General features: G+C 40.3%; 1 protein-coding gene across 4 annotated transcripts in view; it reads right to left on the bottom strand.

The window, feature by feature from the left end:
* Positions 1-26,434, bottom strand: part of PDIA4 (protein disulfide isomerase family A member 4) — a 69,212-nt gene that overhangs the window by 18,673 nt on the left and 24,105 nt on the right. For all 4 annotated transcript variants that reach the window (XM_072153039.1, XM_072153037.1, XM_072153040.1 and 1 more), the window contains 3 exons: positions 20,365-20,523; positions 17,985-18,136; positions 1,337-1,493 (listed from right to left, as the gene is read on the bottom strand). In XM_072153039.1, coding sequence (XP_072009140.1) covers positions 1,337-1,493; positions 17,985-18,136; positions 20,365-20,523 — 468 coding nt within the window. The remainder of the gene's footprint in view (positions 1-1,336; positions 1,494-17,984; positions 18,137-20,364; positions 20,524-26,434) is intronic.

Here is a 26,434-nt window from a genome sequence, read left to right as displayed (position 1 = left end):
CTTCTTTGATAGGAACTTCTTCTGGTATTCTTATGTAATTTATACTCATACACACTATTGTGTCTTTCCCATTTATACCATTGGATTTCTTATGGTCGTAGTTGCCAATTAAACTATGACATTTTCATGATATAATCCTGTTCCGAATCCCAGGTTTATTTTGGTTTGGCTGCATTAAGAAAAAAAAAAAAAAAAAAAACATTTTTTTACTTGTCTGTGATGCTCACTCACTCCTCAGATCTCACCTTTGGCCTCCTATACAACTCCTCCCTCCCCCACTGAAGTAAGCCCACCACTGCTGTGAGCTCTGCCCTTGAGAGTGAAAGAGCAGGAGGGAGGAGTTGTACATGCAGCCAAACCAAAGCAAACCCTGGGAATCAGAACAGGATTCTGTCAGGGTGCAAGATAAAATATCATTGTATGATTTAACTTAATTCAAATGTACAGAAAAGGCAGAAAGACATCTTTGCAATCCAGCTGTAATGGTCTTGTGCAACTCGTATTTAGTGAAAATAATAAAAAAGGTACCAGGTGACAGGTTCCCTTTAAAAATAAAACATATAAACAGACATTCAATTTATGAAATGGTAACATCAATGTAGTACAATAAAAGTTGCTTAAATCAGCTATGGCTAATATGGGGCCCTAGCTATGCAATCATTGTATCCTTATTATGGATTTTCTTTGCATACAGTTTATACATAGTATTTTTGTTACATACAGTGGATGTTTTTAAGAATATATTTTACATACTTGACAAACAATTATATTTCACAATGGTTTGATAGATCTTTCTGTAAGTATTGCAAATAACAAAATGTTTCCGACTGTGTTCTCTAGCACAAGACAGAATAGAAAGGCAAAAAGGTATTTTCTACACAGCTGTCCAACAAAATACTTTGGGTAGATTTTGCTTTTAAAAAAAATCTACCATAAAAATCCAACATGATAAACCAGGACCACTTACTCAAAGATCCAGGCAGTATAATCAGTGGTAATCTTATATTTGTTACCCATGGCCTTCTAACATGAACATTTAAAAATATGTTAACAACATTTTAAAACGTTTAAAACATCGAGTCTTACCTGTTCAGATTTATAGATGCCAATAGATTGTCATTTGTGAGGCGTTTATTTAAAAAAAAGGTAGGAACCACAACTTTACAAAAAGTTCAGGAGTGTTTCAAAAAATATGTTTAAAATTGCAAATATAGAAATACCAAATTACTCCATTTTGTCTTCAATATATGGGTGCATAAAATAGTCCAATAAGCTCTGAATCACAGTGTAGACAAGTTAAGAAAATGAAAACCATTACTATTTAATATTGACATACCAGCACGATGGTCATAACTGAAATCTACAGTATAATAAACAACTACAAGCGGATGCTTGTTATATCTTTTTGCTTCGTTTGCTTTTGTTCTATGACCAACTAAAGGCAATGCATGCTTCAGGACATGCTCCTTCAGGTCTTCCTCACTTTTAGCATCCTGCAAAGAATTTAAAAAACACCAGATAAGCAGGTAAGAAGAGAATCAATTTTAATACTTTATTGTAAAAATTAGAGCCAAATGTAAAGTATTTTCTTAATACTTAAAGTACAACTGTAAAGTATAAAAACTTTTACCTAACTCTGCACTAAGCAAAAATAAGCAACTCTCTAATTAACTATAATAAGCTATCTGCAGCTAGAAGAGCTTTTACCTAGTTACCCAAGGCTACTATTAATTTGCCAAGCTTTCTGGTTGCCATGGGAAACCGTATAGTACATATGCTGTAATTGGTCTGCACCCGGTACACCCTCTACTGGTGGACACATTGTAGTAATACGAAAGTAAAAGATCCCGGCACTTCGAGTCAGGTAAAAAAAAAAAATCTTTTCTTTTATTTATGGAGCATAATAACAAGAAAGTATCACGCAAGGAAACCACGTTTTTTTGGCTCTACCCAAGCCTTCATCAGCTAGTGTCCATCTAGCATGCAATGATTTTTAAAGTAACAAACGTCCAATGAGTGTGTATCCTTTCCGGAGGGATGAATCTTGCGTCATTCACCTGATCTGTCACTAATTCCTAATCATACCATAGCAGCTTGCTCATTGAAGCTTATTACAACTGCGAAATTGGACAAAGGTATGTGCATAACTTGCTACGAAATTGTTGTGTTGCTAACAAGAATGTAACATTTCTCACAACAGTGTATCCAAAATAGATAAAACATTGTTAGTAGCATGACAGATTCTGCATGTAGTGTTAATACAAATGATAAAAAAAACAAAAAAAAACAAAAAAAGTTAAAAAATTTTTCTATACCATGTCTTTTCCCCAAAGTCAGGTGTGCTTAAACATTCTGTGTCTGTAGTAAAAATAATAAGAGATGAGACTACAACCGACAAATATCATACTCCCTATTTAAACCATATGGCTCCTGGGTTTTTAACTCCTGTATCCAAAATGCCTCCTTCCGTAGTAGTAACTTGGTCAAATCTATCTTGTCCATTACCTGGTATTTTAATTGTGGCAAAGAACGGTTGTATTTTTTAAAGTGTGCAGGCAATGGGAGTAATAAGTTTTCCCTCCTGATCGTGGATTTATGTTGACCTATGCGGTCTCCCACCTTCGCCTATGAATAGGAGGCCGCATGGGCATTTTATGATGTATATTACATCTTTGGAATTACATGTGAAATAGCCCTTTATTTTGTATGCTTGTCCTGAATGGGGATGAAAAAAGGAATCAGCCTTATTTACATTACTGCATTGTTGGCAGCCCAAACACGGAAAGGTACCATTTTATCTGGTTGCCAATAGGGTTTGTCGTGCTATATTTTTATCACTGCCGAAGTCTACGCTTATTAATTTATTTTGTGTTGTGGGTAATTTTTTGTTACATATTAATGGGGGGTTCTTGAAATTCCAGTATGTGTGGGTATATATCATTCATTAAGTGCCAATGTTTCCTGATCACTTTATCAATGTAAGAGACTATTTCTGTTGGTTTCCTTTCTGTAGATATATGAAAGCAAAGTGCCATCATATATTTTTATTATTCTAGTATCTAAGAAACTTACTTTGTGTTGACTGTACTGTATGTCATGGTAAATTTTAATTCCTCCCATATGGAGTTTAATTCATTTAGGAAGCCTAAAAGGGCATCGAGTGGCACCTCCCATACGCAAAAGACATAGTCTATGAAACGCTCCAAGTTTTTATGTGACTCTAAAACAGGAGGTGACCTAGATAGACGTATTGATTTTCAAAGAAGGCCATAAATGAATTTGCATATGGGTGGGGCCACATTCAACCCCATGGCCGTCCAACGTTTCTGCAAATAGAAATCATCATGAAAAAAGTATTTTCCAAGGTCAACTTTAGACTTTCCAGTTTGAAGAGACACAATTGGTCTCCTTGGCAGGTTTTGCAGGATTTTGTGCATCTTTGGCAATATGTAAAGACTGGAATTATTGGTGACAATTGGTCTCCTTGGCGGGGTTTGCAGGATTTTGTGCATCTTTGGCAATATGTAAAGACTGGAATTATTGGTGACTCCTTATGAAAAAATTTAGCAAATTTGCCATCAATAACGTTGTCACATACATTTTTAAGAATTAAAGCATCAATTTTTTTTCTTAACCTCTAAAGTAGAGTTTCTTGGCAATGTCTCATAAGTATCCCCATCAGAGGCGCATGATTTAATTTTTGTAGGCGGTTTTATCCATTACTACAATGATGTTTTAATATTATGTTATCTTTGTGTAAAAGACCCTTGAGTGCCATCTTCTCTGGTGGAGACATGTATCTTTAGTATATCAGTATATATGCTGTAGTTGGTCGGCACCCGGTACACCCTCTCCTCGTGCTCGTGGACACGTTGTAGTAATATGAAAGTAAAAGATCCCAGTACTTTCATATTACTACAAGGTGTCCACGAGTACGAGGAGGGGGTGTACCAGGTGCAGCAACAGCATATATACCGATATACTAAATGTACGTGCACCGGACTCCATGACGACCAATTCACTAAGCTTCAATGAAGAAGAAGCTGAACGCATCATATCACAAGCCACAGCATCAATGGATTTTCTGCAAATCCCGACAAGTGAGTACAAGAGAAGAGATTGGGAGCGAGAAGCAAGAAGGCTTACAGCCCATGAGCTCCATGCCACGACTCATGGAGCATGCTATCTGGTGGGCAGGATTCCAAGAGGACTCATGCGTCCTACTTTTTTTTTTTGCAGAAGACCAAGAATACACAAAGAAATTTGAAGGTATATTGAACAAATGTTCTATGGACATTGTTTTGTTAACAGTAGATTTCTTACAACAGTCTATCACAAAATTAAAAGAAGAAATTAAAACTACTGAACAACAACTACAGGATTCATTATCTACAGCGGAATTTGATAAACTAAAGAGCACAGTCAATAAATATTTGGTGGAATTCTGGGTAGAAAGCCAAAAGAAAAAGAAATTTATTCGCGATTCTGAGGATTATCTACTTAAACAAATCTACATATGGCAGGAACCATCAGGATCCTCTTATCCTATGTGGAGGTCTACAAAGAGCGGATACGATTCCTCCAGCTCCGGCAGCGATCGTCAATATTTAAGGAAGGATGGTTGTCCGTTTTCTAGTCTGGGACGACCACCAGGATGTACAGGAGGTTGAGTAGAGCGGGGCGACATTACCAAAGATCAAGAGAACCCAGTACTGACGAGGTCACAGGTATGCAACCACAACCCCCCTCCCTAGTTATAAATATTTCCTCACAAACCTTTCACCAGACGAAATGAATGTACTACAAAAAGGACAGTCTTTTAGTCCAATAGACACTGTAGATACTTTCAACCTGGTCATTGACCTCCAAAGATTTTTTTCGTAACATAAGATTGAAAGCACACTTCTCAGTTAAGCCGGTCTTCCCGCCAATGGAGAGATCTGCTAAATCACAAAAGATGTTTACATTGTCTGAACTAGGTCTAACTAATAAATCTTATAAAAATCTTATCACCCGGTAGAGACTTTTATCCGTCGGTTCCATCGTAGTAATGGATAAAACCACCTACGAAAACTAAATCATGCGCTAACTCTCTGTTGTGGATACTTATGAGAAATTGCCAAGAAACCCTACTTTAGAGGTTAAAGGGGGTGTTCCCATTTGGCCGTTCACATTCGGTTTCATTAATCTGCCATATATGAACATTTCTTCATTTAGATGTTAGAAATAAGTACCTGTGTGAAGAGAATTAATCATAAATGTAGTCATATGGTCCCTTAGAAACAAGATTGTGTCCTTGGATACGGCCACCTCTGCTGGAGACATTGCACAGAGAAACAAAAGGTTTTTGTATAGGAAATCTCCGGGAGTTACTTTATGTCCCACAGCCGTCCTGTGGTAATGATTGCTGAAGCCAGGTGATCAGTCAGAGCTCAAGAGCGCATGCCTGGCCACCGCTGCCAAAATGTGAGGTGGTTGTATCCGAGTAAGCTATTTTATTTCTAAGGGATAACATGGCTACAGTTATGAGAAATTATCTTCACACCGGAACATTTTTTTTTTAATAACATCAAATTGAAGAAATGTTTACATAGGGCAAATGAATTGAAATAAATGTGAATGCCCAGATGGGAATACCCCTTTAATAAAAAAATTGATGCTTTAATTCTTAAAAATGTATGTAGCAATGTTATTGATGAAAAATGTGCTAAATTTTGGCATAAGGAGTCACCAATAATTCCTGTCTTTTACATATTGCCAAAGATACACAAAATCCTGCAAAACCCGCCAGGGAGACCAATTGTGTCTCTTCATACTGGAAAGTCTGAAGTTGACCTTAGAAATCATCCTGGAACATGAAAAAATTATTTTCCATTTGCAGAAACGTGGGACGCCCATGGGGTCAATTGTGCCCCCCCCAATATGCAAATTCGTTTATGGACTTCTTTAAAAATCAATACGTCTATAGTCACCCCTGTTTGAGAGTCACATAAAAACTTTGAGCGTTTCATAGACAATGGGGGTCATTTACCAAGGGCCTGATTTGCGGTTTCCCGACTTGTTACCCGAATATTTCCGATTTGCGACGATTTCCCCAGGATTTTGGCGCACGCGATTGGATTGTGGCGCATCGGCGCTGGCATGCACGCGACGGAAATTCGGGGGATGTGGCTGAACGAAAACCCGACGGATTTGGAAAAACCACCGCATTTAAAACAAAAAATATGTCGCGGAGCTCGCACTTACCTTCACTCAGCCCGGCTCAGTGTATTCGAGTGTGTTCCTGGAGAACTTAAGCGCAGCAGCGGCACATGGTGGACGTCGGAGGAACTGCCTTAATAAATCCCGGCCGGACCCGAATCCAGCGCAGAGAATGCGCCGCTGGATCGCGAATGGACCGGGTAAGTTAATCTGCCCCTATGTCTTTGGCATATGGGAGGGGCCACTCGAAGAGAAAAAAAAAATGGATTCCAAAATTAATTAATTCCAACAGGTTGACTGTATAGTCTCGCATCCTATTTTAAAAACAAGAGAAGATCAGAAACAAAGAATAGATTTGTACAGAGAGGATAACCTGTGAAATTGTTAGAGGAATCGAGCTAAGCATTGAGGACAAGACACAGAGAGTCACAAACAAGTAAACCCTGTTTACATTTTGTTAGACCGTTTCATCCGTTAATTTACAAAATTGATAAAGTGATCAGGAAACATTTCACATGTAATTCCAAAGACGTAATACACATCATAAAATGCCCATGCGGTCTCCTATACGTAGGCGAAACACGCCAGTGTGTGGGAGACCGCTTAGGTCAACATAAATCCACGATCAGGAGAGAAAATGTATTACTCTCACACCTGCATACTTTAATACAACCATTCTTTGCCACATACTACTACGGAAAGAGGCATTTTTGATATAGGAGTTAAAAACCGAGGAGCTACATGGCTTAAATAGGGAGTATGAAATTTGCCGGTTGTAGTCTCATCTCTTTATAAACATTTAGAAACATTTTTTATAATTTTTTAATTGTTTTTTTTTTATTATTTGTACTAACACATTACATGCAGAATCGGTCATGTTACTAACAATGTATTATCTATTTTGGATACACTGTTGTGAGAAATGCTACTAAATTGTTGTGTTGCTAACAAGAATGTAACAAGTTATGCACATACCTTTGTCCAAATAAGTTGTAATAAGCTTCTTCAATGAGCAAGATGAAGATGGGATGATCGCTGTCTTGGAATTAGTGACAGATCATATGACATTATCATGTGGCCATGACGTTGCAGGTGTATGATGCAAGATTCAGCCCACCGGAAAAAGATACACACCCATTGGACGTTTGTTACTTTAAAAAGTAATTGCATGCTAGATGGATGCTAGCTGATGAAGGCTCGGTTAGAGCCGAAAACAATAAATTACTCTTACCGGTAATGTTGTTTCCTCAAGTCACGACGGTACCACCAGAGACTGGGATCCGCCCTCCAAGGACAGGAAACCTGAGCATAAAAAGAGGCTCCTCCTACTCCTCCTGGTTACAGAGATCTCTTGTCTAGTTAGTAGACAGAACATATATACATATTTATTCGGCATATATACAAATCTTCTTAATGACCTCTTTCTTTCCTATTTTTTGCGACACCAGGGAAGCAAACACCACATAAAAAAGTAACTCCTGGGAGGGAATAACAGGCGCCGTCGTGACTCGAGGAAACAACATTACTGGTAAGAGTAATTTATTGTTTTCCCCTTCATCATGACCGCACCACCAGAGAGAATTACAGAGAAAAAAACGAGAATATTAAGGGGGGGAAACCGAGGATAAGTCCTTTCTTCCAAAAGAAAGGGAAGAGGACCCCATCACATCCACCCTATAGTGTTTTAGGAAAGAGTGAGGGGTAGACCAGGTGGCAGCCTGGCAAATCTGTTCCAGCGTAGCATCCCTAAACTCCCCCCCCGATGCGCCACAATCCGATCGCGTGCGCCAAAAATCCTGGGGCAAATCGGAAATATTCAGGAAACCCGATGAAAATGTGCGATTCGGACCCTTAGTAAATGAGCCCCAGTATATTCACACACGAACATTTTTTTAATAACATCTAAATTGAAGAAATTTTTACATATGGCAAATGAATTTAATTAAATTTAAATGCCCAGATGGGAATACCACTTTAAGAACCAAGGATAAATCCCAAGACAGTACTCCATTTCTAATGGTGGGCCTAATTCTACCTGTTGCCCTAATAAATATAATGATCCAGGGATGTTTTACTAACTCCTGGTCAAATAAGGCCCCTAAAACCGGTACCTGAACTTTAAGTGTAGTTAGTCTTAGACCCTTTTCAAGACCTTTCTGCAGAAAGTCTAGAATCTGACTGATATTAGGCTGAGCCAACTGCCCTGGAAAGACTTGGAAAGGAAAAGAAAGCTTTCCAAATTCCCCAGGGGACAAACCTTGTTTCTGTAGAATCATCCTTTCAACAGCCATGTGGTCAGATGCAGGGATTTTATTTCCGGATGAGGGACCGTGTAACAGCAAGTTTTTTGACTCTGGGAGTACCCAGGGATCTGCTACTGATAGTTCCCTTAGGCTGGAAAACGATGCCCGGCGAGGATAGAAGGGGGAATCAATATCACCCTTGTTTTGTCCTGCCTTATCTTCCTGATCGTCCTGGGGAGGAGAACCATGGGAGGAAAGGCATACAACAGAAGACTGTTCCATTCCTGAGAGAAGGCGTCCACCGCCAATGGGAGGCCTGTTCTGTTTAAAGAGGACCTGTCACTGCGGAAAACCGAAGGACCAAATGTGCCCCCCTTAATCCTCCCCCCAGCCCCTTTCTCCCTAGCCGTTTTTTAACACGATCCGACCTCTTACCAAATAAGAGGCCGGATCATGTATCTGGCGCGCTGGGAGCTGGCGTTATTCATTAGAGGGCGTGCTGACACCCCCCCAGCACCCCCCCCCGCGCCAGCGGACACATTGTACAAGAAGCCCGGCACTGAAGGTGCGATGCTGCCGGCTTCTCATACAATGTGTCCGCTGGCGGGGGCGTGCTGACACCCCCCCTAATGAATAACGCAGACTCCCAGCGCGCCAGATGCACGTTCCCACCTCTTATTTGGCAAGATGTCGGATCGTGTTAAAAAAATAAAACGGCTAGGGAGAAAGGGGCTGGGGGGAGGATTAAGGGGTGCACATTTGGTCCTTCGGTTTTACGTGGTGACAGGTCCTCTTTAAGGAAAAAAAACTTGACTACATTGAGATTCTCCCTTGTTGCGAACAGACCTATGCTCGGCATGCCCCAAAGCGTTGTAATCTTGTGGAATACAGACTAGTTATGTGAATCCGCTTCAGGGATGCAAAATATTTTTCTGCCAAAGTAAGAATTAGTGTGGCAATATACATAAGGCCTGAATTCCTTGTACCGCCCTGCTTGTTGAGATATGCAATGGCTGTAGTGTTGTCTGACATGACTGCCACTCCATGGCTTTGTAATAGAGGGAGAGCTTCTATCAGAGCTTTTAGGACCGCTAGTAACTCTTTGCCGTTTGACGAAAGACCCTTCTCCGTAATGTCCCAAGTGCCCTGAAAATCTTGTTCTTCTACGTGAGCCCCCCACCCCCAAGGACTGGCATCAGTAGTAACTAATTTGTCCTGACAGGGGTTCCAAGGCCCACCCTCAGATTTTCTCTGATCAACCACCAATCAAGGGAGCTTACCATCTCTGGGGGGAGAAGAACCTTTGCATTTAGAGATGACTGATCCCTGTACCATTCCCCTAGAAGAAAATTTTGCAAACTTCTTGAATGGAATTGAGCCCACGGGACAGCTGGAATAGCGTCTGAAAACAGACCTAGAAGAGACATACCCATTCTCAGAGAGATTAAAGGATTTTGTTTTACTTTTAACAATAAGGATTTTTCTTTCTATTTTGTCTGTTGGAAGAAATGACTTCTGTTTCTGGGAATCTAACCATATCCCTAGAAAAAGCTTTCTTGTTGTAGGGACCAGAAATGATTTTTCTATGTTTATCAACCATCCTAGTTTTTTGATTATCTGGAGAACGCTGGACAGCTGACTGCGTACTGCTTGATCCGATGATCCTACCAGTAGAAAATCGTCTACTTATGGAATGAACATACCTGGAGCTTCTCTTATGTGGGTTGCCATTTCTGACACTATTTTGGTAAAGACTCTTGGGGCAATTGCTATTCCAAAGGGTAATGCCCTGTATTGGAAATTAACCCCTTAAGGACCAGGCCCTTTTTCGTTTTTGCGTTTTTATTTTTCACTCCCCACCTTCAAAAATCTATAACTTTTTTATTTTTCCGTGTACAGAGCTATGTGATGGCTTATTTTCTGCGTAACAAATTGCACTTCGTAGTGATGGTATTAAATATTCCATGCCGTGTACTGGGAAGCGGGAAAAAAATTCTAAATGCAGTGAAAATGATGAAAAAACACATTTGCGCCATTTCTTGTGGGCTTGGTTTTTACAGCTTACACTGTGCGCCCCAAATGACAGGTCTATTTCATTCATTGAATCAATACGATCACGGGGATACCAAATTTGTATAGGTTTTGTAATGTTTTCATACATTTACAAAAATTAAAACCTCCTGTACAGAAAAAAAATTCTTCATTTTGCCGTGTTCTTGCGCTAATAACTTTTTCATACTTTGGTGTATGGAGCTGTGAGTGGTGTCATTTTTTGCGACTTCTGATGACGTTTTCAATGCTTCTATTTTTAGGACTGTGCGACCTTTTGATCACTTTTTATAGAATTTTTTCTATTTTTCAAAATTGCAAAAAAATGCAATTTGCGACTTTGGGCGCTATTTTCCGCTACGGGGTTTAACGCAGTGAAAAACGGTTATCATATTTTGATAGATCGGGCATTTTCGGACGCGGCGATACCTAATGTGTTTATGATTTTTACGGTTTATTTATATTTATATCAGTTCTAGGGAAAGGGGGGGTGATTTGAATTTTTATGTTTTTTTAATATAATTTTTTTTTTTAACTTTTTTTTTTTTTTCTTTTTTTTACTATTTTTCAGACTCCCTAGGGTACTTTAACCCTAGGTTGTCTGATTGATCCTACCATATACTGCCATACTACAGTATGGCAGTATATGGGGATTTTGCATACCATCTATTACAATGTGCAGATCGCACATTGTAATAGATAGCCTCGATCATGACAGCCTCGGATCTTTGTGTGATCCCAGGCTGTCATGGCAACCGATCGCCGCCCCCCGGTGACGTCACGGGGAGTGACGATCGGAGCCAAGATGGCGGCGCCCATGCGCCGCTGGCTCTTTAATGCCGCCGGCAGCTTTGCCGGCGGCGGTCAAAGGGTTAACACCCGCGATCGGTGCAAGCACCGATCGCGGGTGTTAGCGACGGGCGTTTGCTTCATTATGAAGCAAATGCCTGGTGAGTATGAAGAGGGCTCAGCCCGTGAGCCCTCTTCATACTCCCCCATGCGCAGTAAGACGTAAGGGTACGTCTTATTGCGCTATGGGATTAAAGATCTTTGAGTCTGCCTGAATGGTTACCCTCAGGTATCTTTGAAATTTTGGATGTATGGGAATGTGGTAGTATGCATCGGTCAGGTCTACAGACGCCATGAAACAACCGGGGAACACTAGGATCACGGTTGACTTCAGGGTCTCCATTTTGAATCGTGGTACAACAAGGAAATTGTTTAGGGGCTTTAGATTTAAGATAAAAAAAAAAAGAATGGTTCCCAAAGGGTTACCAAGAATAGGGAAGAGTAGAAACCCTGGCCTTGTTCGGCAGGGGGAACCTGGCATTGTACCTTCTTTTGAACCAGAGTTCGGATCATGGTAATCATTACCTCTGTTGAAAATCACGAATCCTGCACCGGGGAAGAACAGAGAGGGTGGAGAGGTGAGAAAATCCAGTCATACGCCTTTTTGTATTGTCTGTAACACTTGCTTCCTGACATCTGGAAGAAATGGGTTAGTCTCCCCACTACAGGGAGTCTGGCGTCATAAGGAGCTTGGTCCCTGACGCTTGGGATCTCTGGATTGATTAACTCAAGGGTTTGAAATTCTGATCCCTTTCTTTCCTCTTCTTTGGGGCCTTGCCCTCCGAAAGGAATGAAAAGGTCTGTACTGGCTGCTTACAGGGGCAAATGATGTCTCCAACAATTCTTCTAGTACCTGACCAAATAGAAACTTTCCATCACATGGGATTCCACAAAGTCTATTTCTTGAGCCTACCTCCCATGGCCAGTTTTTTAGCCAGATGGCTCTTCTGGCTGAGTTAGACAAGGCAGATGGATGAGCCGCGAGTTTTAGCACATCAATAGAAGAGTCTGCCAAAAAAGCGGCCCCTTTCTCCACATTTGAAATCGATAAATGCTAAAGCGTCTCTAGGTATCTTATTCTGAATGTCGGTTTCTAGTTGGTTTAGCCAAAATAACAGAGCAGGCCACGCATGCCGCCACAATGTTAGGTTTAAAGGCTGAGGTAGCAGAGTCCCATGATCTTTTCAGAAAACTTTCCATTTTCTTATCCATGGGATCCCTAAGGGAACCCATATCCTCAAAAGGAACAGATGATCTGCGAATAACTTTGGCTACAGATGCATTCACCTTAGGAGCAGCACCCCATGTACCGGAAACATCCGAGTCAAAAGGGTATTTTCCTTTTGACAGATCTGGGGATGTATGATTTTTTTTTTTTTTACCCGGTGACTGCCATTCAAAGATGTCAGTTTCATGAAGGGGAAAGGTTAGTTTACTTCTTTCCTTTAGACCCTCAAACATGATATCTTGTATGGATTTAGGTTCTCTTCTATCTTCAATATCCATAGTTGCCCTGAAAGCTTGAGAAGGTGATCAGAATCATCCATACTAAATAGTGGGTGGTCCTGCATGTTCCGTTTCGGAGGTCAAAGAGCCCGACTCAAAAAAACTGACCGAAACTACAACTTCCTCCTCAGATCCTTACCTCTCCGTAACATATACAGAGGCAGAGGTACCTGCTTGGCCCTGCGTGAGAGGGAGTGGGTTAGGGATCAACACCTCTTCTCTATCCACATTCCTTAACGACTCCATCCAAATGGAAGACTCTTCTGTTAAGATCTTTCCAATGCAACTATGACAAGTGGCTTTATCATAATTAGTAGGAAGCTTATCACCACAGATCCTGCATTCCCTATGATGCATCTTATGAGTCGCCTTCTTAGGCCCCTCTTCTCCCTAATGCAAACAACAACATCCATTACCACTGTATAAAAATGATATACATATATGAATATACATATGAATGAATGAAAAACGATGTCCATCGGCAGCAGGCGAAAAAAGTAATGGACCCTGTGCTCACCCTGGTTTCCTCCGCGCACTTCTTCGGACGCCGGAGCCAGATACCGGAAGTGACCTACTGTTACCTAATGACTTACTGTCCGCCGGCAGCCGCTGACACTATGGATACCTCCGACTGATCGCCAGGCAGATGGGAGAACAGCGCCGACGGGCCCAATTCCCGCACCGGAGGACTACACTGACAGCGCCCCACACTACTGAAGAAAACAGGGTTAGTGGAACAACGCAGGGGCAATTTTCATCACCAAGTGCCCAGGTCTCAAAACTGAGGAGGAGTAGGAGGAGCCTCTTTTTATGCTCAGGTTTCCTGTCCTTGGAGGGCGGATCCCAATTTCTAGTGGTGCCGTTGTGATGAAGGGAAAAAAAAAACATGGTTTTATTTTTTACCGGTTGCATGTCCTATTGATGAAAATGTATTAGCTTGTTTGTTGGGGTAAGGGGAATAGGAAAAACACCAATTAATAATAATCTTATAATGCAAATAAGATAATACAGAGTAAAAACATTGTCATATTGAACAAGTCAGATCTTTGCTTTTTTTATGCTTACGGTATAGCCTAATGTAACATTTTACAAATTTTGCAGAATAAAACAATTTTGAAAAAAAAAAATTGTTTTTGCACTGCCATTTTCTAAGAGGAATAAGAAGTATTTTGTCTATGGAGCTGGCTTAGGGCTGTTTTTTGTGGTCCATTCTGTTCTTTACAACAGTACCATTCTGGAGTAGATTGTTCTTTTGATCAATTTTTATAGTAACACACATTAATATATATATTACACATATATGCACATACAAATATACAGCAGACCTACATGCAACATATGTCTTTACCTCTGTGCAACACATCTCGGAATTGTTCCCCTAAAAATACCACAGTAACTGATTGATTGTTCATCAGAATACCCTTCAATACTGATGTATTGATGTATTGCAGGCTGACACCTTTCTGTGAGACGAGATCTTACAGGCCCTCACTATGGACAGACCCTGGGTTTGCCAAAGCAATGATCAGGACCCAAAATAGCAGGAGAGTTGTACTTTGCACCTATTAGTTGCTCTAGTTTGGTGCACCACTATATTGAATGTTCTTTTGCAACCACAACCCCTTTTTGGAGTTGGCAGAAAATAATCAGTTACTAGCCATGATTAAGATATTTTTATCGAAACACGTAGGCTAGAGGTGGTCTTGCGCATTTGTTCTTTTCCCATTTTGTCTTTTCTTCCATAACGTACATGCTTTTAACCAAAAAATAAAGCTGGAAGATTTGTATTTTTACCTATTGTTGGAGCTGGAGTTTTTCCCTTTTTGTTTCCCTGTTATATGGCATTTCAGGTGCAAATCACTCCAGTTTTATGGAGTAGGCAGATTGATACATCGCCCCATTGTGTTTAACCTCTTCACGATTGCCATATGGCTATTTTCGTCCTATTTGCAAATGCCCCGTACAACCTTAACGTTATACTAAAAAAATGATTTTTATGTACAGCTTTATATTTGCCAATTATAACTAAGGCTACAATCACACGATGCGCCGGGGAGAGGAGCAGGGTTTGAGCGCTGCTCACCTGAGCCCCTATTCATAGAGTAACATAGGGCCCAGTGCTGTATTCAGTCGAAAGATAGGACATGTCCTATCTTTCTACGGGCTACGGAACGGTACGGTGCTGCACCATACCGCGCCCGTACGGCGCTGTGAGGCCACTGAAGTGTATGGGGACGTATATACACAGTATATACGTTCCCCATACGTTCGTGTGGATGTAGCCGAAGAGTGATTATCTCTGGTTCTCTTAAACATCCATGCACAATCAATATATGATATTAAAAAGGAGACTCTCCTGTTTAATATGTCACATGATATGTGTTTCTATGTGCAAGTGTTCAGGAGATATAGACGTTTGAATTGTACCCCCCTGCAGCCTATCAGCTGAAGGCAAAATATAGAAGAGAAACAGTTATTCGTGGTGCACAGTTTGCCCCTTAAGGAGCTACTCACGGTAGAAGACCGGTCCACACAGTCTTAGAAAAAGTCCACAGAAATAGAGAAAATAATTTCACTATAACCGGAGCTCCCAATATTATTCTTCTCCCTCGTTATTCCATTTTTAACCACCGATGAACGGCACTAATCCTCAGTTTCTCCTGATGAAAGTATGTCACGATTCAGACTAGCACCTTCGCACTTTCATTATCCTCCTTTAACCCCTTAAGGACCAGGCCCTTTTTCATTTTTGCGGTTTTATTTTTCACTCCCAACCTTCAAAAATCTATAACTTTTTTATTTTTCCATGTGCAGAGCTGTGTGATGTCTTATTTTCTGCGTAACAAATTGCACTTCGTAGTGATGGTATTAAATATTCCATGCCGTGTACTGGGAAGCGGGAAACAAATTCTAAATGCAGTGAAAATGATGAAAAAACACATTTGCGCCATTTCTTGTGGGCTTGGTTTTTACAGCTTTCACTGTGCACCCCGAATAACAGGTCTACTTCATTCATTGGGTCAATACGATCACAGGGATACCAAATTTGTATAGGTTTTATAATGTTTTCATACATTTACAAAAATTAAAACCTCCTGTACAGAAAAAAAATTCTTCATTTTACAGTGTTCTTGCGCTAATAACTTTTTCATACTTTAGTGTACGGAGCTGTGGGTGGTGTCATTTTTTGCGACTTCTGATGACGTTTTTAACACTTTTATTTGTAGGACTGTGTGACCTTTTGATCACTTTTTATAGAATTTTTTCTATTTTTCAAAATGGCTAAAAAATGCAATTTGCGACTTCGGGCGCTATTTTCCGCTACGGGGTAAAACGCAGTGAAAAACGGTTATTATACTTTGATAGATTGGGCATTTTTGGACTCGGTGATACCCAATGTGTTTAGGATTTTTACTGTTTATTTATATTTATATCAGTTCTAGTGAAAGGGGGGTGATTTGAATTTTTATGTTTTTTTAATATAATTTTTTTTTTTTTACTTTTTTTTATTTATTTATTTTTACTATTTTTCTGACTCCCTAGGGTACTTTAACCCTAGGTTGTCTGATTGATCCTACCATACACTGCTATACTACAGTATGGCAGTACAGGCGGTCCCCTACTTAAGGACACCCGACTTACAGACAACCCATAGTTACAGACAGACCCCTCTGACCTCTGGTGAAGCTTTTTGAATCCTTTACTATAGTCCCAGGCTGCAATAATCAGCTGTAAGGTGTCTGTAATGAAGTTTTATTTATAATCCTTGGTCCCATTACCGTAAAACATGTTTAAATTCCAATTGTCACTGGGGCCAAAATTTTTTTGACTGGATCTACAATTATAAAATATACAGTTTCGACTTACATACAAATTCAACTTAAGAACAAACCTCCGGACCCTATCTTGTACGTAACCCGGGGACTGCCTGTATATGGGGATTTTGCATACCATCTATTACAATGTGCAGATCGCACATTGTAATAGCCTCAATTATGAAGCAAATGCCCGGTGAGTATGAAGAGAGCTCAGCCCGTGAGCCCTCTTCATACTCCCCCATGCGCAGCAAGACGTAAGGGTTATTGCGCTATGGGGTTAATTATACTGTAGCTGGAAGAAAATATGCAGGCAGATGGTGTGGTACGTTCCAACAAAGTCACAAAAGTCAATTAAAAATGTGCATATCACAAGTCAAAATAGCGGGGCGCTAGCTCTCATGTCCGCCCGACTCAGGGTTTTGCCGGCAAGGCTTTTTCCGAGGCTTCTTCTGAGGATTAGCGCCGTTCATCGGTGGTTAAAGATGGCATAACGAGGGAGAAGAGTAATATTGGGAGCTCCGCTCATAGTGAAAATATAGAAGAAGCTGCAGGAGACTTTCACTTTGCAGAAGTACATGCACTCTTTGCATCTGTAGCTCAAACTGGGAAAGGGTGATGGAATAATGCTGTAAACATTTATAACATATATTGGTAAGGCCCCTTCCACACTAGCGAGTGTGATGCGATGAACTCGCATCACACTCGCAACGCAAGCTGCCGGGAACGCACGGCCCAAACGCTGCACCGCGGGAGTGAACTGACATGCTGAGTTCACTCCCGCGGTGCAGCGTTCGGGCCGTGCGTTCCCGGCAGCTTGCGTTGCGAGTGTGATGCGAGTTCATCGCATCACACTCGCTAGTGTGGAAGGGGCCTAACAGCGACTATTTATTTAAAAATAAACTAAATTGGAAAAATGAAAAAAGAAGCTTATTTTTTCACATTTGTATTATTCAATTATTGGCAAATTTTATAAAGAAAAAAAATATGTAATTAATAAAACTATCTTATCAAGTTAAAGTCTCACATGTCATGAAAAAAAAAACAACTACCGTAAGTAAAAATTCAGGCAGCAATGACCATCGGTCACGAATGGGTTAAGAAATGCTTTAGTTCCTCTCATTTTTATGCAATCATTTTATTCAATCCACTGAATTAAAGCTGTAAGTCTGAACTTCAACTGCATCTGAATTGTTTTGTTCAAAATTCATTGCAGTAATGTACAGAACAAAACTTAGAAAATAGTGTGTCTGTCAAAATACCTATGGACATAACTGCATATTAAAAAACACACACACATTGAAACTTCACTATAACTTACTTTGATTTTAAAGAGGTGTTGTTTTGGTTCATACTTTGACTGAAATCTGTCAGGATGCATAACAAGAAGCTGTCCAATTTGCACTTTTAAGAAGCTTGCAACATCTGAGCTGAAGGTATGATAAAACTTAAAATCATCTCTCAAAGTATTTGCTGAAATAAATGATGAAAAAAAAAATTATAGATTTGATAATTAATTTTAACCGATGTTGCCTTCATACAAACAAATTTTCTTCAGTTTCATTGACATAAAGGAATGTTTCCAAGTGAATGTTCACACAATCACAACAGGTGTAAATTTCCTCAGACCAGAGTGTGCCAAATCCCAAAACTTATTCTGCAGAGATAAGTCATGACTAGACTGAGAGAAGTTTCCTTGACATTCTCTACCTCAGTGGTTCTCAACCTATGGGTCGGGACCCCAGCGGGGGTTGAACAACCAAAACCGGGGGTCGCCTAAAGCCATCGGAGCTGCAGTTTTACCGTGTTTTTACTGCGAGTTGCATGGTTTGGGGTCACCACAGCATGAGGAACTGTATTGCAGGATCACAGCATTAGAAAGGTTGAGAACCACTGCTCTACCTGAAAAGAATTGGCAACAATGAGGAGACTACAGGAAAAAGAGCGGGATGGAGCAGGCCAACACAGACAAAGGAGACAGTGGCAGCAGTAAGTGATGTATGTGCCCGAGTGCAGCCCATTTAATGCTGGCATATATATTTGTGTGTGCGGTATATTTATTTTTGGTAAATGTTGTGTTTGCTACATTGATTGCAGGTATATATTTATGATAATTCAGGTATTTTCACTGGAGGGACATATTTTTCTATCCTCGCTATATTTACTGCTGGTAGGCCTTGTTGTAGATGATCCCATAGCAATTGGCCTTGTAGATTTAATGGTTATGATTTTTAATTAGGAAGGAGGGGGGGGGGCATTTAATGGTTTTCCTCCGGATCGGCCCTTATTCTGCCGTAAATTTGCTATCATTTTTCATTATAGCATTATATACACTTATTTCTAAGTGCAATCACACGCCCAGTTTTTCAGACTTAGTTTTTGATGTTTAAACCAGGAGTAGAGTTAAGAGGAAAAAATGCTTCTCTCAAAAGAAGTATTCTCACCCATTATGCTCCTCACCTGCTTTGGTTTTTAAAAGCTGCATCTGAAAAACTGAACGTGTAAGGGAATAAGAGAAAATTATTAGACATTTAAAGTCATGTGACCAGGATGACACCATCTAAGGTCCATTTACAAAATTTACCTCATGTGTGTATCTGATTACATGAAGTCACAGAGGATGGAGGAGGAGAAGTAGTCCTGGTGTGATTTCATGTGATTAGATATATGCATGGTGTACAGTTAGAAGGCTAAAGGACCTGTGATGATGTCACATGACATGTTGAGAAGAGGCATGGGACATTTGCTGGCGTAGATGTGAGGGGCTGGCCGAACAGGACAAGACTTATCGAATATATGAAGCGTTTATATATAAAGAGTGTATGTGTATAATATATAATGTACAATATATATAATTATAAGTCAACTTATGTGTGAGGTAAGATGGATAGGGATACAGAGATAGGGGGAGATTTATCAGTAATGTCTGAGGTAAAACTGTTCCAGTTGCCCACTCAGAGATCAGCTGTAATTTTATAAACAGCTGTGGGAAAATAAAACTTGAGCTCTGCCCTCAGACACTTCTGATAAATCCCCCCAATAGACAAAGTGACAATCAGAGAAAACCTGAGACTGACACAGACAGACATGTTCAGAGACATTCAGAGGGATAGAATAGGTTAACAAAAGATTATCTATTTAGGTAATATTTATTATTGTATCTATTTTGTTTTTAGCTAAAAGAGGGGTGCCAGTTAGTCAGTTAATAGGACCTTATAGAAACCGGTCACTAGCTGTATATGTGAAAAGGTGTTGACAGGTTCCTTATAACCTAATACTTACGCATTTTAACCCCCGCTTATCATTCCCTAATGCTTTGATGCCAACTGAGATCCTGAGGACCTCTGAATGGGGCCCCCTGCCCCCTCAGAAAATATACATATTTGTATACACATATATATACACACTTATGCGCACATACATTTATGTACTTATATATAGATTTATACACTTACACAGATGTAGTAGCTGCTGAATACATGGGGGAATTACATGGCATGCATTAGAGATGACAGATCCAGGACAGAACAAGGATCAGGGTTGGCAATTGCTTATAATCTATTGGACAGTTATTTGCAATCAAAGAATGTGTGTTCCACATTACATTTGGCCAAGCAACTATCACGACCTATTGAGAGCCTTTTGCGAAATAAGTCTCATAAGTGGGACATTTATTTTTCTCTTCCTGAGGGTACACTCACCTGCATCCTGATAAAGCTGAAGTTCCTTTTCACGTTTGTCAGTGAAAATTCCAATAACTATAACATCCGTTCCATCTTTCAAGTGCTCCTGCACTTGCTTTACTGTCTGAACTAATGTTGATGGTGGACCAGCCTGTTCAATCATGAAGTCAATGATTCCTAATAAAAAGAAAAAAAGTTTTGTGGTGACTGATGCTAAAATATATACATTGTAATATTTTCTCTGGACAAGTATGCCTATAAAAATACATGTTTACCCCTTAAGCCACCATGATGTTGGGGAAGGTCATGGTGACCTCCTGTTTCGACCACCATGACCTTCCCCAACATCATGTGGATCTCATAAGCTCAGAAGCAGAGCCTGTGCAATCCGTGCACAACGCCGGCAGTATGTGACAGCCGAGCAACTGCATGAGCAGCCGAGATCACAAGAGTCATGATCCCATGTGTTTAACCTTTAGCGGCCGTGGTCAAACATAACTGCAGCACCTAAAGAGGCTACCCACCTCTCCTCCCGGCGATCGGTATAGAGGTGTCTCCACGGCAGCATTGGGGTCCAATAAATGGGCGTTTTGAGCCTATGCATTTTTGCTTATATTTTTACTATTTTACAGAACCCTAAGGGTACTTGAACCCTATGTTGTCCAATTGATCCTACCATACTACAATATGGCAAAATATGGGAAATTTACAAATTACCTATTACAATGTGCCATGTTCTAGATCTATTGAATGAACAATGGGAAGATGTGGACACTAGACTGAGTCCATAAATCAATAAATATTTACAAAAAAGACCATTAGGCCTCACTGGGACTCATTAGTCATAAAACTTCACTTTTATTGAGATTCTATTTAAAAGTATAATCTTTTTCACACACTTCAGTGAGTTTTATTATGAACAATTCCTAACTTGCATTAAAATTATGCAGACCATCGTAGAGACTTTAATGTGTGGCATTCAATGGAAGGAGGAAGATTATCTTAGAGAATCTTTGGGATCTCACTGTGTACCCAAAAGCAACACTAGATGCCGCTGTAGTGCTGTTAGCTTGATGGTACTTTATTGTTTTATTTATTGATAGTAGAGGCTACAATGTTGCAAGTTTCCCTGTTCTATGAATAGATACAGTAGCAGTTCGCTCTCATATATCATCACAGGCACATGCCAAATAGCGATTACATTGGGCCATCTCGTTTTATCTCATGCACACAGTGGCCCTCAGGGTGCTTTCTACAGACGCCACTGCATTCATAAATCCACTGTATCGTTTGAAACCAGTGAGCGTGTCGCTGGCAGTTAATATTCACTACCAGTCAGCTCGCTCCACTATAAGGGTATTCGAGATCCCAAGCTGTTCTCTTTTGTACGCTCTTTGTTAGATTCTTCCTCACTGACATTCATACATTAGGAATCCACACACACACTTTATCTGCTTATTAAAAAGTCATTCACACTAACGCCCCCCCCGACATGTTTCGCCACTTTATTGAATATACACAGCCTCGGGTCTTCTAAAGACCCAAGACTGTCATGGCGACAGATGTCAGCCAAGTATTATCATATTATAATATGCATATATTATTTTAACATTATAATATTTTTCTTGGTTAATATAAGTGTTTCCACTGTGGTCCAACATTTGCATGTTGAACGATAGCAACATCTTCTGTTCTTCTGTATATTACACTTTACAGCTCTACTTTTTGATTGGCTGTCTAAATAATGTTCTATATTTGTTGTGGTCTGATACATACATTATGAGGGAGAGCAACATCTAGTGGCCGTTTGTATCTTATTATTATGAACCACACTGACTTTTGATAGATGGAAAATTTTGTCTGCCGTTTCCACTAAGGTCCCCTGCAACTCACTTTAAATAAGATGGAATGACCTCTAGTGGTATAGCCTGGTAGTGCATTTTTTTTTTAAGTTTTATTAGAAAAACTATTTAAAACAGCAAAAAGAAAGTGGTCGTGTCAGTTGTGATATAAAAGAGTAAAATGCAGTATTCAGTATAAAATGGCCCTGTAAATACATTCCACTTCTTTACATATACACATGAGCCTTAACAAATACAAAGATAGGAGTAACCTGAATAAAGAGAACAGTCAGCACAGCGTTAAATATATATATGTTGAGAGGGAATACCCATCCCAAAAACACATACACAAAAACATCTTACTGAGGGATTTTCTACTGCTTTTTTTATCCCATTCATTGCTGGGGTAAACTTTATGTCAAATCATTGGATGATCCGTAATTCAGCCATTGCGCTTCTAAAGCTAGGGACAAAGAATTGTCTGCTGACTTACACCACAAATGTGATTAAACTTGTCAGGGCGAGTCCTATGTTTGTATATAATTTTTTCATATGGAAGGATTTGATTATCTAGAGCTTCCACATACCAGATCAGGTGCTGAGATATGGCATGACCTCTGGCTGCCAGAAGCTTTATTTTATTTTTTTTTTACTTTATTTTTTTTAATCAGCCCTCCATCGGCCACATATGTAGTTATCATTAGTCTCTGACAACCCCTTTAAAAAGGTAGCAGTGTGAGATGCATACAAGGTGCAATGCACTTCTGGGCCAGAAATGTTTCCCGTAAGAATATTTTTAGATAATGAGGCCAATCCTCTTCAGAAATCAAGCCCAAAAGGCATATCCCTGGGGAGAATGGTACTATATTAGGCAGCAAAGACAACAAGAATTCTACCACACTTTTCCAGAATGCCTGTATAGGGGGCTCCAGCTCGTATGCCAGAGGTCAGCACATCACGGACAAGCAGGGTACGCATACCCATCCTGCATAGCCGGGTAGATAGCCTTGGTGGGTAAAACTTGCCACACCTGCCTAGCCAATTTATGTATGGGTAACATTGATCAATCTGGGGAAGGTGGGGGGGCGGAGGGTCCAAGACTGGTCATAATGTGGAGAGGCCTAGTTAATGCCTTAAAGGAAACCTACCACTTAGAATGGTAGGGGTAAGCTGTAAGTACCGAGCACCAGCTCAGGGTGAGCTGGTGCCGGTACTTACTTTCATTAGTGTTATAAGACCGCGGTATCGCGGTTTTAACACTTTTTAGACTTTAGAGCAGCAGAGGCTTCGGCGCTGCGTGTGCACGATCGCGCGCGCGCCTACATAGGAAATAGCAGAGATGTTGCGCGCGCACGGTCGTGCGCAGCGCCGAAGCCCCTTCTGCTCTAAAGTTTAAAAAGTTTTAAAACCGCGATACCGCGGTTTATAACACTAACGAAAGTAAGTACCGGCACCAGCTCACCCTGAGCTGGTGCTCGGTACTTACAGCTTACCCCTACCATTCTAAATGGTAGGTTTCCTTTAAGTGATGTTCAGAGTTCGCCAATGGTTAGTTCTGCACTTTGACCAATTTACCTGAAGTCCTGAGTAGGAGATAAATTCATTAATAAGTGATATGGCATGTGGAAAGGATATAGGTAAATCAATTATCATGTCATCAGCATACAGGCCAATTCAAACCTCTATAGATCCTACAGAGATTTCCCTGTAACATGGGCCTTGTTGAGATTTAAATGCTAACGCCTCTGCAAGGCTGCTAGTGAAATTTGAATTTTTAAAAAATAATTACTTTGGCTATACAATGACAATTAATAATCGACATGTAATCTATTATAGGACACCTGTTTGTATATGTGTCACAATAAAGAAATGTTAAAATATCCATTATCACATGCACAAAGCCTATTCATTATGATTGGCTAAAGGTGCCTGTGCTTCATGAGAATATTAAATATGTTATAAGGATTTCAATTTGAAACACGCCAACATGTTATAGTTTTTCTGAATGGCTTTTATATGAGATAATAAAGAATTAGAATTTTAGAAGATCTGTTTCTGCTGGGCTTCTGAACTTAAAATCCAAATAGATGTCCTTGGATAAGACCACACCCTGCACCCAGGCAGCAGTGGCCAAACATGCACTATTGGGGCGTAGAGTGACCAGCTGAATTCAGTGTTCATTACCACAGGACGGCTGTGGAACAGCTAGTAACTGCAGGCCATTTCATATTCACAAACTATTTGTTTCCTTGTGCAACAACTCCAACAGCAGTGTCGTATCAAAAGGATAACGATCTAATTTCTAAGGTACAACATGGCTACAATTATAGGAAATTATCTTCACACATGTTCGATTTCTTTAATAACATTCCGTTGGGGTTAGCACAGAAAGAGGGTAATACTATGTCCCAATTTTTGTGAAAGTCAGACACTACTTTTAGAAGAAACAAATGATCTAGTTTTAAGAAGATTCTATGATCTAACAGTAAAAAATGCTTCTTGCACGATAGAGCCTGTATTTCCCCTATTCTACGAGCAAATGTAATATCGAACTATGAAGGTAGCTTCCTAACAGTATGGATAAGTCTCACAGTAGTGCGGTCAATCTTATTGTAGGCCGAAGTCTAGTAAAACCTTTGATGAACCTATAAATTCAGGGATATTCTGCAAGGGAAATGTCGAAAAAGATGCTTAAAGTGGTTATATGCACTTTCAATGTATTCCAAGGTCTTAGTCACTGTTGAAGAAAATCTAATATCTGCGCCAGATTTGGTTTCTTCTGAAACTCACATCACCGAACCAGCTTCAGAACCTCTCCAGATTTTGACATAAATTGTGTTTGTTACTGGCAATCACTTAATCCGAAAGGTCCTTACTTTTTAGTATGTTTCTTTCAGGATCCATGCTGCCAACTACAGGTTGGCAATGTCTGGATGATGAACTGGCCCCTTAGATAGATCGTGCCTTACGGATAGCAACATAGGATCTCCCAGAGACAAACTTCTGATTATGGAGAACCAACTCCTTTTGGGCCATACCGGTGCAATTAACATCAGCCTGGTTCTCTCCCGGCAAGGCTTCTGAAGTACTCCGGTAGCAACATAATCAGGGGAAAAGTATAGGGCAGGTCTTTGTTCCATTTTTGGGAAAATGCATCCAGGCACGATGAATGATCTGAAGGGTTTAGAGTAAAGAAGGATCTCACCCTTTTGTTGCTCCCTGAGGTGAACAGGTCTATCTGAAGATCTCCCCAACTCGCTGTTATCTGACAGAAAACCTCTGGATTCAAGGATCATTCATGGGGTTCCACTTTAGTACGATAGTCTGCTTTCCTGTTCTCTGTACCTTTCAAATATATGTCTTAAAGAGACAAGATGGGGTTTTCTGCCCACATATTTTCTTTGAAAGGTGGCTCAGGTCCTGAGACTTTGTGCTCCCCCGATGTTGAATGTAAGCAACTGCTGTGCTGTTGTCGGATATTATCCGGACATGCCGATTCCAGACTGTCCGTAGACTGCAACACTACTCTCCAGACAGCTTTCAACTCTCTGAAATTGGACGATCTGCTCCTGGAACTTTGACCCCACTGACCCTGAAGGATCACATCTTGTAGGACTGCTCCCCATCCTGCCTGACTGGAACCTGTCTGTATTATCACTTCTGGACGAAGTTTGATTTTTACGTGTTCACTATCCAACCTACTTCTGTTAGGGTATGAACACTTAGGTTTTGATTCCTCTCAAGTTCTTTTTTGGAACCTGCTACTAGAAGAAGCTCTTCTAAATAGGGGACTGTCGTTACATCTTTCCCCCCGAGATAAACTCTACAATCACCTTGGTGAAAGTTCTGGGTGCTGACTATATCCCAAAGGGCAGAGCCTTAAACTGAAAATGCAATATTTTGCCTGATGGATCTCAGGAACTTTTGACTGTCTGCATGCATGGGGATGTGATAGTACGCATCCCTTAGGATCGATGATACACATGAAAACCCTCTCCTTAACAGAGAAGCCAACTCTACAGATTCCATCTTGAACCTGCAGTAAAAAAAAAAAAAATCTAAAAAATTGTTTAATTTTTAAAATGTATTATTAACCGATACAGCCCATTCTGTTTTTCTACAAGAAATAATGGGTGAATAATAGCCTTCCCTTTTTTATTTTGGAGGGGCTGAAACAATCACATCCAGATTCAACTGATCCTGGATGTTGGTCCATAAGCGGTTTACTAACTCCTTTGTGGGTTCGG

The sequence above is a fragment of the Engystomops pustulosus genome, chromosome 5 (assembly GCF_040894005.1).
Source record: "Engystomops pustulosus chromosome 5, aEngPut4.maternal, whole genome shotgun sequence".
Taxonomy (NCBI): Eukaryota; Metazoa; Chordata; class Amphibia; order Anura; family Leptodactylidae; genus Engystomops; species Engystomops pustulosus.
Note: the sequence above shows the minus strand (reverse complement) of the source record. Positions and strands in the feature narration are given on the sequence as shown.